Below are 13,788 nucleotides of genomic sequence, written 5' to 3'. Positions count from 1 at the left end.
AGAGCTGCTCTCTAGCCAGTACTGTTTCTTGGGGTTATTCCATCCCCAGGATTAAATTACAGATTTCTGATATTTTTTTCAAATTGTTGAAATCCCTGGGTATGGCAGCCTTACCTTGGCAACTGTTCTCTCAGTTTGGGGTTGTCGTTAGATGATCCCATCTAGAGTTGGTTTGTTCTGGCCTTCAAACATCTATAAATCACAAACTAAAACTGAGAATGGAAAATTTAAGTCCAGAAAAAATTGATTCAGCAATGTGCAGGCAACTCACCAAAAGATACTTTCGTAGTTTTAATTCAGTTTTAATTCATATTTCTGTGGTAGATTTGTGTACTTGTAGATTTGTATACATGCATTTAGAATAGGATGGGAAGCATGGAAGTTCATGTGTCTTATGAGGGGTTGCACTGTATAGTGTAAGATGAAAATAAAGAAAAATAAAAATATGTTTTGTGCCATCCTTTTTGGATTTGCCTTCTTGTTTTTTTTAAAGAGTCTTCAAAGGATTATTTGATATTAGGAAGCACTTTCTGGGCATACTAGTGACGTAGCAGGTTAGGGTCTACTGTAATTCCTGTGCGTGAACAAAACACAACCTGAACGTGCTTTTCCTGAGTTCATACTTGTATTTTTGCTTCTTTCTTTCAAACAAACTGGAAACCCAGTGTGTGATATGGCACTACTCCTAAGAATTTTAAAATCAATTTGAAATGCACACTTTATATTCTTAAAAATGGTTATAGGCCAGTACGCATAAGTGTAAATTTGAAGTAACTTCACCCTTATGCTGATCAGTTGATTTTAGTTTTGGTTTGGAACAAACCCTACAGCATGATGTAATTGTCTTTCTCTGATTATTTTACCTTGGTGTATTCTTTTGCTGGCTCATGTGGATAGTTTTTATGTGCTGTCATTTGAAGAACTTTAAAACCCTCGAGAGCCGAAGCTGGAAACCCTTCTGGATGTAGCGTTTTTTTACTGGCGCATGGCAATCGCAGCAGCACATGAGGGGCCCATAACTCCTGCAGAGCAGAGAGTGGACTTCTCATCATTTAATAAGGAATGTGATTTTGCGCCTCAGTCCAGCTGAAATCTGCTTACTGTCGTGATTGGGGTCCCTGGGCTCCACCCTGCCTTTCACCACCTGCCACTTACAAGAAATTTCTTTGGCAATAAGAATTCAGCCAAAACTATCAAATAAATTGGCCCCTTTTTGAGAGCCTTCTGATTATTCTTCTTATTTTGTGGTGATGTCAGATTTCCAGGGGTCATCTCTCACTAGAGGAGTATGTTTTTCTTTGGGACTTGCGTCACCCTCTCATTTTTGGTCTCCATTTCAGAAGTAATGACTGCTTACTGAAAATATGTCTTTTGTGGATTTTCTGTTACTCTGTCCCATTACTTTCTGTGAGCGCATCATTACATTTCTAGGCAGGACAAGAAAAAAAATCTTTAATCCAGAAAATAAGCCAAGGATTGAGAACTGAGCAAATGGAGTTTTTTTTTCTCATTACATGTAAGTTTGCATGTTGCTCTCTCAAAGAGTTCACAGTATCTATCTCTTATGCATTTAAGCAGCAAAATTTTAAAAAAGGAAGTAAATGCGCTTTGAGGGACATGGAAAGAGTGCTTCTTACAAGGTGCAAACGGCGTTTCTTTTTTGTGCATGTGTGAAATTCAGAACTTCTATTCTTACACTGTGATGTTTGATATGATATTAATTTTTCCTGCAAAAGAAAATACAACCACAATTTAATGCTGTTAGAAAAATAAGAAATGTCAAAACACTTACGTTTAGCAATTTATAGCAGCTGGTAACATTTCTATTCTCTTTTCATATTATAATCTTAAAATAGCTTTTGCTATTGCGTAATTAAGCTCAGTGTAGTATACATGTAGGTGTATGAAGACAGGAGGAACAAGTCTTCTCACATTCTATATTCCTTTATGATACATTATTTGATATATTTAAACCACATTGCTGGACACCAAGCCAAGCAGCAGTGCAGTTATGGTGAATGTGTTGTCTAAGGCAGGAGTTTCTAGAATTTTTTAGGCATTACAGCACTGTTACCCTCTTCTGTTGCCTTCCTTTACCAGTGCTGACCAAAGGCTTTTGCTAGATCCTCTACTGGATTGGAGGAGAGAACTGGACCAACGCCAGCTCCCAGTAGTCTCCTCAGCAGTGGTTTCCCATTTCCTCTTATCTTCTGTTGCTTCCCTGGTATCTAAGCATCAAACTCCCTCCGGCTGGCTTTCATTTCTCGTTTTAATGTCTATCCATATTAGATTATAAGCTCCTGAGTGCAAGGATCTTATCCTTTTTAATAGCTGAAAAATGCTATTAGTGGTATCTTTTGCTTTCATTATTTTCTCTCTTCTGCTGTAGAAATTCAGGTTCTAGGTAAGGAAAAGGTAATATTAACCCACATAACATTAATTGGTGAGGGGGGACAAGTGAGGACTCCTTTTTTTTTTGTGGTCTTTTTCTTCAGAGAATCCAGGAAACATGACAGTTCACAGAAATGTTAGTGTGGTAATATATGCAAATAGAAATTATGCACACTGTATATGTTGATGACATTTTAAAGTGCATATGTGCTCATAAGCCCTGGCGATAATTGATATGGCTGTGAAAGTACTTGCAAAAGAAATGTTTCTAGCACTGTGTACTGATTAGATTCCACTATGACAGCTCAGATTCTACAATAATGATTTCTTTTGAAATGTTTGTGATATAATAAACTAGTATTAAAATGCATATATTCCATAATTTCTTAATATAAAACTCAGAACTACAATAGTTTAAAAAATGTATTTAAAGAAGACCTAAAAGCATCAGTCTGCTTGTAATCAGAATTTGTGTGTTATACACACTTAATAGAATCTAAGTCTTGCTTCTGAAATGTGTCATTTGAAAAATAACCCATGGCTGATAATTTAGGGATTATTTTATTAGTTTTCAGATTATAGATACTGTTTTCTTTCTTAAATCTTGTTTTTTATAGTCACTTGTCCCTTTGCAAATTCCTCCAGAATGTGAACCACACTGGAAGCAAGCAGTATGGTTGTCCTGAAATACTTTCAGATTTCTGGCAGACCAAATGATCTGTAGCTATTTGTAGTTTTTTGCGGACTATGTGGCGAGGCGCTGTAGGCAGATTTCCTGTCATCTTGCATCCCGTCCATCTGCCTAGGTATAAATGGCTTTGTAAAAATCTTGGAGGAACATATTTCCTGAAGATGTGGGTAGTTTATATAAGGAGTTTATATGCTCAGTTAAATGGAAGAATATATTCACCAAGAGGAAATCTTGTACTGTAGGGATATACAGTGTCTTTCAGAAAATATTTGCCCATATGCACTTCTTAGGACTGACTTCTTCGCAAAGACTTCATCGTGCTTTAGTATTGCAACCAGCTCTGTCTTCCATTGCCTCCTAGGAGTAAGTCAGTTTTGCCAGAGCATCCTGAGCATCCCAATAGAATCTGCAAATAAATGGGACAAGCTGCAGTCCCTGGAGACAAGAAGGGGCCACCAGCCACTTGCAGGATTGTAGGTGGCGTCTGCAGGTTGCCCAGCACCATCCTGATTTCAAGGGTCAGATAAAACTAACGTATCTGGACCAAAAACTGTTTAAACATTCAGGCACCTTCCCACAAATAGAAAAAAAAAAAAAAAAAAAAAAGGATTCTACTTTCAGCTTGATGAACAACCGTATGAAGAAGGGATGGGGAGGAGCCAAGAGCTGATAATGGAGTGAGTAGTAAAGAAGAGATTTTAGGACTTACCAGAAGTGGCCTATTAGACCTTGAAAATATGATTTTATATATATATACACACACGTATAAATAAACAGAAAAAAAATAGAGGCTTTTTGGAATGAGGATTGAGATTTATCTCCATCTCAGTCTTCAGGGCGTAGCCCTGAAATGAAATGAAATGAAATGAATGTTTCTTCTCAGCATTTCATGAGGATAATGGCATCAGATACAGGAAAGTAGGAAGGTGTAAACTGTTCCATGCAAGATGAAGGCTAAACTAAAAATAGAGCCCACATGAGTGTAGGGACAAGGGGATCTCACAATCATGAGTGAACTGAAACATAGAAATGAGGTTCAGTATTATGGGTGTCTCATAAATCTACTGAGTGGTTTATCCTGGAACAAATGCATTTCTCTGTATGGGCTGAGCCATTGCAGTTATCACAAGAATGTCAATTTTCAGAGCTAATTTGAGAAGAAAAGAAATGGAAATGTGCTTACAAAAAAGTTTGATTACATAAAATTGTGAAGCACTGTAAATCCAGAGAAGGAATGTGATTTTCACAGAAAGAACTGGGAAGTCCTTACAACTGGAATAAAAGAAATCTGAAATAAAAAGTGCAAGATCAGGAATATGGGGAGTAATAAGAAATTTTGTTCTCTTTTTTTCCTACTGGAAACAGAAGAAATAAACTAAGGGGGAACAATTCCCTAAGGATTTTTGAAAATAGCAGTCTGTTTAGAATTTTGTGTCAAACTGTAATTTTCTTTTGCAGGTAAGATTTGTTTGTTAAAGGGAGAGGAGCAGGAGTGGCACTGCTAGTAAAGATGGCACTGACACTTTTATGCAGCACCAACTTGGTGATTTGCTGTATGGAAAGAACTGGGTCTTTTTCACATCGTTTTTGTGGTGACTGCGGTGATTGCGGAAATGCCAATAGTGCTCAGTAATGTGCTAGTTTCTTGGTTTGATAAATAGATGCAGTGTGTCTCCAGGAGGGAGGAACATACATTTTTGAGAAATGATAAATAACTTGAATGGGAATGTGAGAATTAACTCTGTCTTTGTTTCAGTGGGAACTTGCATGTTTATAAAATGTCTTTTTTTTTCTGATTGTTTTTCAGCCATGGAAGAGTTAATAGTTGAACTGCGTCTGTTTCTTGAACTTCTGGACCATGAATATCTAACTTCTACTGTCAGGGAGAAGAAGGCCGTAATAACTAACATCCTCCTGAGGATACAGGCATCAAAAGGTCAATGTCAGGGCTGTGTTTTCTTGCTTGCAGAATGCACAGAATAAGTTCATGCCTAATGAAATAGTTTTAAGGGGGTAAAACCCTAAACTGAAGCAATGCAGCAGGACAGCTTGAAGCTTAAGTGTAACTTCTCTGCATGCTTTCCACAGCGCTCAGCAATAAAATATAGCAAAAGACTTGATAGAAAAATTAATGTATTGTGCATGGGTGAGCCTAGCCACAAAATAAGAATGTTTTCACTTTGTTGATATAGTAGTTACTTCATTTATTTGTGGAAGCAATTCTATTTATTAATTTTGATGGAAAAGCAATACTGCCATCAGGGAGCATTGGCCACTGCACCATTTTTACCAGCATGGAGGTTGCATGCTGCATGTTTATCATATGACCAAAATTCATGAAAAGGTTTGATTTAAATGCAGACATTGTACATGGTGGACACAGGAGTGCCCAGCCAACAGCCAGGAAACAGCAGTCAGAGTGTTTGGATTTCATAATTAAAGTAATACTTTCCCTTTTTCTTTCTATTTAAAACTATTTTAATTTACAGAATCACACAGAAGTTGGAAGGGACCTCTAGAGAACATCTAGTCCCGCCAGCAGTCCCCTACTCCAGCAGGGACACCTAGAGCACGTGGCACAGGGCGGCATCCAGGCGGGTTTGGAAGATCTCCAGAGAAGGAGACTTCACAGCCTCTCTGGGCAGCCTGTGCCAGGGCTCTGTCACTCTCACAGTAAAGAAGTTCTTCCTCATATGCAGGTGGAACTTCCTGTGTTTCAACTTGCACCCATTACCCCTTGTCCTGTCACTGGCCACCACCGAGAAGAGTTTGGCCCCATCCTCTTTACATTCTCTCCTTAAGTTTTTATACATATTGATCAGACCCCCTCTCAGTCTTCTCTTCTCCATGCTAAACACACAGAGGTTGAATTGCACAATCACTTTTCAATCCATCAAGACTATGTAACTGAGTACAATATAAATTGATTGACTATATACAGCAATCTTCTCCAGAGCTTTTACAAAGAATCTTCCCTACTGTCATCTCCACTATTTTTCCTAATAGTACTCCCTCTGTTTTCATACAGCACCTTACTGTATAAGGAAGTATCTGAGCTGTAAGTTCTGTTATTTGACAGATGTACTGTCAGTATAAATCCCTCGCGGTTAGCTTTTGGAAAATAATAGAAAAATGTCACATTGTGAGCAGCTGCATTTTGCATGACTTGTTTCTTCTCCAGTGCTAAAAATAATACAGTTCCCTGCCTCCAGTAAAGAAACCACATTTGCACAGGATTCGGGTCCAGGGAGCTCAGCTTGAAATTCCCGATCATCCTGCTCTCACTATTGACTTTCTTGAAGATCCATCACTATTTTCACTTTACTAGTGAGAGTAGTAGTCAGGTGACAGTTTCATGTGTTGTGGAAGGAGGCTTCATGCTCCAAAAGCCAAACAAAATATACTTAGCTCCCTAAAACAAAAACCTATAGTTCAGTAAGTATTTGCAATGTGGTATGTTTAGAAACAGCTACATTTTATAAAGATTGAAATAACTTCATACAATGCTGATTTAAAATTGTGTATTGTTCTTTTGATCTTTCTGACCAGATTTATTGTAAAGACATTTGACTTCCTGAAGAAATCAGGCAGTATTCTGGTGCCAGCTTTGCAACAGTTTGCAAAATCCATTTCTCTGGATTGTGGTTGGTGTTTCAGGACACAAAAACTACAGCAGAACTAGTAAATCAAACAGCAGTGGGTTTGTTTCTGGGCCCTGGCACTCAACCATTTGTACTGCTAAATTTTTGGAGTGGTCCTTGGCATGATTTTGTCCTGAACTGAGTTGTCTTTCCCAACAGTTCTTAGGCATGACTTGGGAGCTGGCAGGGGCAAAGAACTGTTCCCAACAGACACTTTAGAAGTCCTCCCACTCCACCCTGTGTATTAGAGGCAAGAGGTTTTAACAAAATTGATAAAAATTTCTCAGTATCAGAGTCCCAGACATGGGAACCTTCCCATGGTTTGGGCATCTCAAAGAAAAGTCAGAACCACGATCCAGTAATATGCCTTTAAATAACCCTAAAGAGACATCATAGTTAATCTCAGCATAGAAAAAGGACCCCTGAGAATGAGCTCTTAAATTTACACAACAAGATATAACAGTATCCAATGACTGAATGTTTGTTTCAAAGAAGTAGAAATAAGCATGTGTTTTGAGCATTGAAACTATTAACTAATGGAAGAGCTTTCTAAAGTCTGCATGCCATTGCTGGCGTATTATCAAGATGAAATATTTTCCTAAGAGATATGCTCTAGTTCATATGAATTAGTTCAAGGAAGTCCTATAGTTGAGTTAAGCAAGAGGTCATTAAAGATGGCAGCAGACATCTTTTTGGACTGCACTCTACAAACTCCAGTTCACAGAACTGTAGCTTAAACATTTAGAGCCTCTACAGAAAGCGCTGCTCTCCCGCTCCCCGGGCTGCTTATTCCTGCTCCTGTTCTGTGTCCTGCTTTCTGCTAGCACGAGCGTTATTTGCTTTTTTACTGGGTTAGTCCTAACCTGTGTCAGCTTCCTGCTCTGGTTCAACATGAGGCCACACACGTACTTTTCTGGCCCGCAGGAGAGGTTGGTGCCGGGACAGGAACAGGGCAGGGGAGAGCGGAGCGGCTCGCGTGGGAACCGTGCCATCTCACGGCAGCTGCAAGTGCATGTGAAACTGAAGGGAGTCGTGTACTTCAGAGATGACCCTGCTGCTTTTTTGATCTGTTATAACATTCAGTACTCCCATCCCTTTGAAACTATTCATCTCTTCATTAGAATTAAAAGCAATAAAATAAAGCATAAACTTGCAATATGCTGTAACTAAGCTGAGCTGTCACTTTGAATCTGTTTTTTAAAGTGTTATTTTACTCCACCCACGTAACATCCATGAGATGTGCCTTGGGAATGCTGGCATAGTTTAATAGGCCTGAGGATTATGCTGAGTTCAGGCTCTTTATATGCATTTTTAAAAATCAACTGTGTGAATCCACCAGCATATTTCTATTGCTGAGGCAAACCATTTAATAAGGGAATAATAATGGGGAAAGGTGATGAAGGATCTGTGCAAATGGGAACTGGCTGGATCCTTTATAACATCTGGAAGTGAACAATTATGTTTTGCTTTTTAAAGGTGTGGGAATTATTATAAGGGTCTGGCTGGATTTTAGTAAAATTTAAACCATGACTCTTTTCTCTGCAAGTCCTGAGTTGGGAAATTTTCTAAAAATCTATTGCCATGTTTTCTTGTGCCTACTAACTGCACACTGTTTTCTTCATTTAATACCCATCAAACAGAGAGAACGAGGCCAGTCAGATGTATTCTTCAGGTTGTAGCTATCTAATCTCCACCTGCTTTACCTCCAAAGCAGTAGTTATTCTGGTTAGCTGGCAAAACTGTAAACTTTATTTTAATTCTTGAATCATGGCATTCCCATTAGATTTTAGTTCTGAACTTGGCATTTCCTTCTGAAACGCAGACTTCTGAAAAACAAAGGCAACACCAGTTTATGTTGGAGTAAGAACCTTTAGTGAATTCAGTCATTTAACATGACTGTCAGCATTGCCCATTTTCTTTAACGGTACTGTAATGTCATAAGCCTATAATGCTGAATTTGCTGTGCAATTTGGTAGAAGAAAATAAGTATTAGAGCAGTTTCTTGCTTAAATATACATCTTTTCAAACTTTGAGGAAAACCTGCTTTTAGAGAGTCAGTAGAATTCACTTTGAATACTTTCTTTTTTCCATTAAAAGGACCTCTCAAATTTAACTTTTAGTTGTTACAGAAAGTATAGGTGACTGGCATATGGATAGCAGTCATAATATGATATTGTCCTATGTAAGGCACAAGTGAAAGTTACACCTTAAAAAAAAAAAGGAATGATTCCCAAGAAAAATCATACTCTCAGTTTTTAGGAAGAAAGAAGTATCTGTGGCCCTTAGAGACTGTTTATTTTATCAGTCTTGTTTTTCAGTCCATGGCTTCGCAGCCAGTGCGACTGAGTTATTATGACAAGAAACCTTTCATCATTGATTACATTTTTGAGAATTACATGATCTTGACCAAAAGACACCCATTTTGCTATGTAAATATATATTTAAAAAACTAAACTAAACCCTAGGAGCTGAATACCATCTAGGGGTAAGCAGGGTGCATCCCATTGACTGAATTTTTGCCAAAGCGTCGAGGAGAGGCACCCCAATCTCCTTTTTGATAGTTAGAAAAACAAACAGCATTGTGTTGTCATGAAGTGTGATGGGGATTTAAATTGCCCTGCCAGAAACTCAGCACTGAAGGGCCACTCTTTTTCCCCAGGAGCCATATGGAAGTGACTTTTTCCATCCAGCTTCTGCTCCTTTCCCCAGTTTGCTTGGGAAACCATGGTGCTTGTTTCAGAAACGAGAGGAAGAAAGGAATTTTGGCCACAGGGCCTGCTCGTTCTGGATGAAGGGGCACTGAGCAGCACCTTGACCATCCCGCCCCTGCTCCAGCACCAGGCCCAGGCCACAGGGTTCACCCGCCACGCGCTGCCGTTGAGGTGGCCACAAGTGACGGATCCTCATCTTGTAAACGCCTTTATCTGGACGATAAAGTCTCAGCTCTGTAGTAAATCTTTCGGTTCAGATTAGTAGCTAGTTTGGAATGATTTCCTGTTTTTCTTTTCTGTTTTTTTTTTCTCTGTCTGGTATTTGTTGATCTAAGCAGCTTTTAGCCTATATCATAAGTATGTGCTTGTTCTGCATGATTAAATTCCCAATCCTTGACATTCCTCCCAGTGGTTGCTGTTTCTCTGAAGCAGCAGGTCTAGGGGGTGACCTGGGAGTGACTCTGGGAAGGGTCGTGTGCCAGAACTCAGTTTGCGGCCATTGAACATAGCGAAGAGCGCCCGTGGGGAACAGCACCATGTTTGCTTCCATGAGGTGTGGTCTCTATGAGGTCTTGACTCCATGGTGTGTTGACTCCATAAGGTGTTAAGTGATGTGTGTCCCTCTCCCACAGGTTTCGAAATTAAAGAACATGTCCAAAAGCAGGAAGTTGCCAACAGTTTGCCTGCACCACCTCAAATGCCTCTACCGGAGATACCTCAGCAGTGGCTGGTGAGTGCTAATTCAAACATATGAACATGATATTTTTGTGATTACCATAAACAGAACAGGAGTTAAGAGGAAGGAGCCAGGAGGCTGAGGGGAAGGGGAATGGCTCCAAGCTGGTGGGGCCACATCTGCAATGCAAGTCCAGTTCTGTCCCGCTCCCTGCCCGGAGCAAGAGAAGCAGCAATGAGCTGGAAGGCATCCAGCAATGGACCGTGAAGGTGGAGAGCCAAATTTTATGAAAAGACTGCATTTTGATAGCAAACACCCCAAATGAAGGCCTAGAGATGTGGAATGAAGGAAGTACACTTTTTTTTTTTTTTTTTAATAGACTTCAGTGCCTTTCTGTGCTCACTGCTTGGGTAAGAAATTCCCTGCAGAACCAAGTCAATGTGTAAGTTCTCAGAGATGTTTATAGAAGAAATATTAACTGAGATCTGCAGTTCAATTCCTCTGGTTGGAAACAGCTGTCTTGTTAAAGAATAAGCTATAAACAAGTTATAATTCTTCCCTTTCACTGACATAACAGTAGATTCGAGAGAAAAAAAAACAGTTTGGCATTTTTTGAGAGGAACATAAGTAAGTAATGGTTTAGGTGATTTGAAGGTGAGCACAGTCTCAGCCCTAATACTGACAAATTATCCATCCTTTTGCTCATTTGTGGTAAATGTTGTATGACACAAATAATCCTACGTCTGTAGAGGAGCCCTGAAGTGTGAGGTACAAGGACAGTTCACAGTCTGTATTTTCATGGTAGAGGGAGAACACCAGCATGACCAACATGCTGCTTCATTTTAACATGTTACATATTATCTGATTTATGCTCTGTTTCAAGAAGCAAACATACTTGTTTTACTAGACAGTAGCATTCTACAAACATGAAAACTAGTTTACCAGGTCAAACACTTGGTCAGTCTTTTCTAATAACCTTTATTTTTAACAGGGAATGGTACTACAAGTCACAGAACAAAGTAAAAAAAAAAAGGAAAAGGAAATTACATTGCACAGCTTAAGCATAGTTTCTCCTTTAACCATGCCTGTTTTTGGTTTATGACCCAGATCAGGATTTCTTTTTGTTTTAATTCTATATAATGTCATCAGTTATTCTCAAATTCTTATAGAAATGAAATATGCATGCTAGAAACATCCATATCCAGAGTCAGTATATACACAGTAGTAAAATTCATTTAAAATGCATGCTGTAAAATAATTATGCAGTAAATTTGAGTGAACAAAAAAAGATCATGTTAATATGCAGTGAAATGTGGAGAATTCATCTCATAGTTAACAGTGTCTGAAAAAGATGTTTTCCTGCATTTCAGGGTGCACATAGTGTGAATTACAGGGAAATGGTTGATGAGAGGTGAGAAAATTAAACAAAACGCACAGGCCTTTGAAATGTAGGCTTCAGGTGCCAGCATCATAAACTCAAGCCAATTGCATTTGTCATTCTTTCATATTTATGGATGTGGCTCAGTTTGATAAATTGGTTTGGAAGATGCAAGTTAATTTTACTTTTTTTAAAAAAAATGGACCTGTTCTTCTTTTTTTTATGAATGAATGTGTAAATTCCCCTATTGCTGGTGAAGCTGCATGGGGTGAAATGGTGGGAAGTATGAATTAGACCAAGCAGGTCACTGCTGTTCTGCAGTAGCTATATTCAGGTTGGATTCAGGAGTAAGAATAATATTTCCCTAAGATAGAGTGAGAAGTCCCTTGGATGCTGATGTAGCCAGCACCAGTGAGTTCAGAGCTTATTCTTGCTGTGACAAGTCTGGCAAAGTAGCCCTCCTCCTCGAGCTGACAGCAACACTGCTGACACTTGACTCTCAGTCAAGTCACAAAGCTGAGCTGCTTTTTCCATCAGGATGGAAGTTGATTTTTGCCAGTTTTTCCTCCTTGCCGTTGGTGCTGCCGGACAGCAGTGGTTTGCACTTCCTTTGTGCTTTCAGTGCCCTTTGGAGACTATCCAGGAGCCGCTCCAGGCCTGTCGTGGTTGGGCATTATCCAAGTGCGGGTTACCAGGGATGTTATTTTAGGATGCTAGCACATCATATTTTTTGAAAAAGATGACAGACTGCTGCTGTCCTGCGAGAGCCCAGTGGAGTCAGAAAGGAAGGACAAAACCATCAGCTTTTTGAACTTCAAATACGGGCACCAGCTCAAAGTGCTGTCTGGCGGTTTAAACATTTCTCCTGCAGCCACTCTGAACTAATGGTGTTTATCATTAGGTGCTTTTCGGAAACTTTTACCTGCTGGAGAGACACCTTTTCGGTCAGACCCCCATTATCATTAAATATGATCAGAGACTGTAATATTTTCTCTCTTATTATCCAAAGCTGGGTATGAGTGACAGGAGCTAAGATTAATTTTCCCTCTGTTAATGCTCTAGCAAGTGGTTTTTGATCTACATGTAATCAGTGGATTCCTTAAAACTTTTAGATGATGGTGCAAAGCTCTTTAGAAGGTGTACGTAATTACATTACTGAGTAACATAAATATCCTTTCTTAATCACTTTTCTTAGAATTTCTGGAAGAAATTCTGTGGACACATGAGAGAATAGGAAATACTGCTCTAGGATGTCACATAACAAGCCGAAAGTCCATAATATATGACCTCTCTTTTTGTCAGCTGTTCAGGACAGAGACCAAGTTTTTCCACTTGCTGAATAGCATCTACTGGTGGTCTCAACCTCCAGTGGAGTCACAGTGTGCTCCTGGAAGTAGGGATCAATGACTTTAAATAAACTATGCGTGGTTTTAAAACCTGTGTTTTTAGCACATTAGTTATTGAGCACGATGGAAATTAAAATTTCATTTACACTGCTGTTTCTTTTTATGGCACTCAAGGGATTCTGCATTCAAAAATGTTTAGTCTGAACTGATGTTTAAGCTTTTACTTATGTAAAGATGTGTGGGTGGGAAGGAATTCAATACTCCTTAAAGTAGTGCCAGGAGCCAGAATTCTGTGTAGGCAGGTGCTGTGCAAGGCTGCCTTTGCAAATCTGTAAACAGACCTGCATATTTGCTCCTGCCAGATTTTCTATCAGTTTTGCTGTTCCTCAGCAAATGAGCAAAGATCATAAAAAATATTTTATTTATAGGCATATTGTTCCTATTTTAAATTAAATCTTCAAATATTAAACCTCTTAAAAGTCCAGAGAGATTTCCTAGGTTTGATGGGGTTTGGACCTGGTTTTAAAACCCAGAGTCAAAGGCAGACCTTGCGCATCTTTGAATGAAGCAATTGACTGATCACCCCATCTCCGTCCATGTCATTCTCCATGTCTGTGTGCATTCCCTTGCCTTCGTCTGCTCCAGTGGACTTCTCTCATCCTTAGGAAGCACAAATCCTCTCTTGTGTTAAGCCCTGTGCATACAGCTCCTTCAGATGGCCAGCCAAATCAGAGCAAATGAAGGGTGTATGAAACGCAGGAAGGAAGGTATTTGCAGGAAGGTATCGTGACTACAAGGCAAGCAGCTAATGAACCTTTGCCTGGGGCGGGAGCAGAGGAGGTCGTGGTGGTCTAGCATTTGTGTTGGAAACAGTCATATTGGTTGTCTCCTCTGGAATGTACTCTCTATGAGGCCTTGGGTATGTTGCATCTCACAGTCTGCAACTACTCTTAT

At 39.4% G+C, this 13,788-nt stretch overlaps 1 protein-coding gene across 2 annotated transcripts in view; it reads left to right on the top strand.

Annotated features, from left to right (window-relative positions):
* AFAP1 (actin filament associated protein 1) overlaps positions 1-13,788 on the top strand; it is a 96,519-nt gene that overhangs the window by 38,496 nt on the left and 44,235 nt on the right. The window contains exons 2-3 of one of the 2 annotated variants that reach the window (XM_088540002.1): positions 4,890-5,018; positions 10,067-10,164. In XM_088540002.1, coding sequence (XP_088396128.1) covers positions 4,892-5,018; positions 10,067-10,164 — 225 coding nt within the window. In that variant the 5' untranslated portion in view covers positions 4,890-4,891. Of the gene's footprint in view, positions 1-4,846; positions 5,019-10,066; positions 10,165-13,788 lie in introns of those variants that run through there. The other variant, XM_088540003.1, reaches the window with a different exon arrangement.

The sequence above is a fragment of the Tinamus guttatus genome, unplaced genomic scaffold (assembly GCF_059628265.1).
Source record: "Tinamus guttatus ecotype Peru unplaced genomic scaffold, ASM5962826v1 Tinamus_guttatus_pri_ptg000052l, whole genome shotgun sequence".
NCBI lineage: Eukaryota > Metazoa > Chordata > Aves > Tinamiformes > Tinamidae > Tinamus > Tinamus guttatus.
Note: the sequence above shows the minus strand (reverse complement) of the source record. Positions and strands in the feature narration are given on the sequence as shown.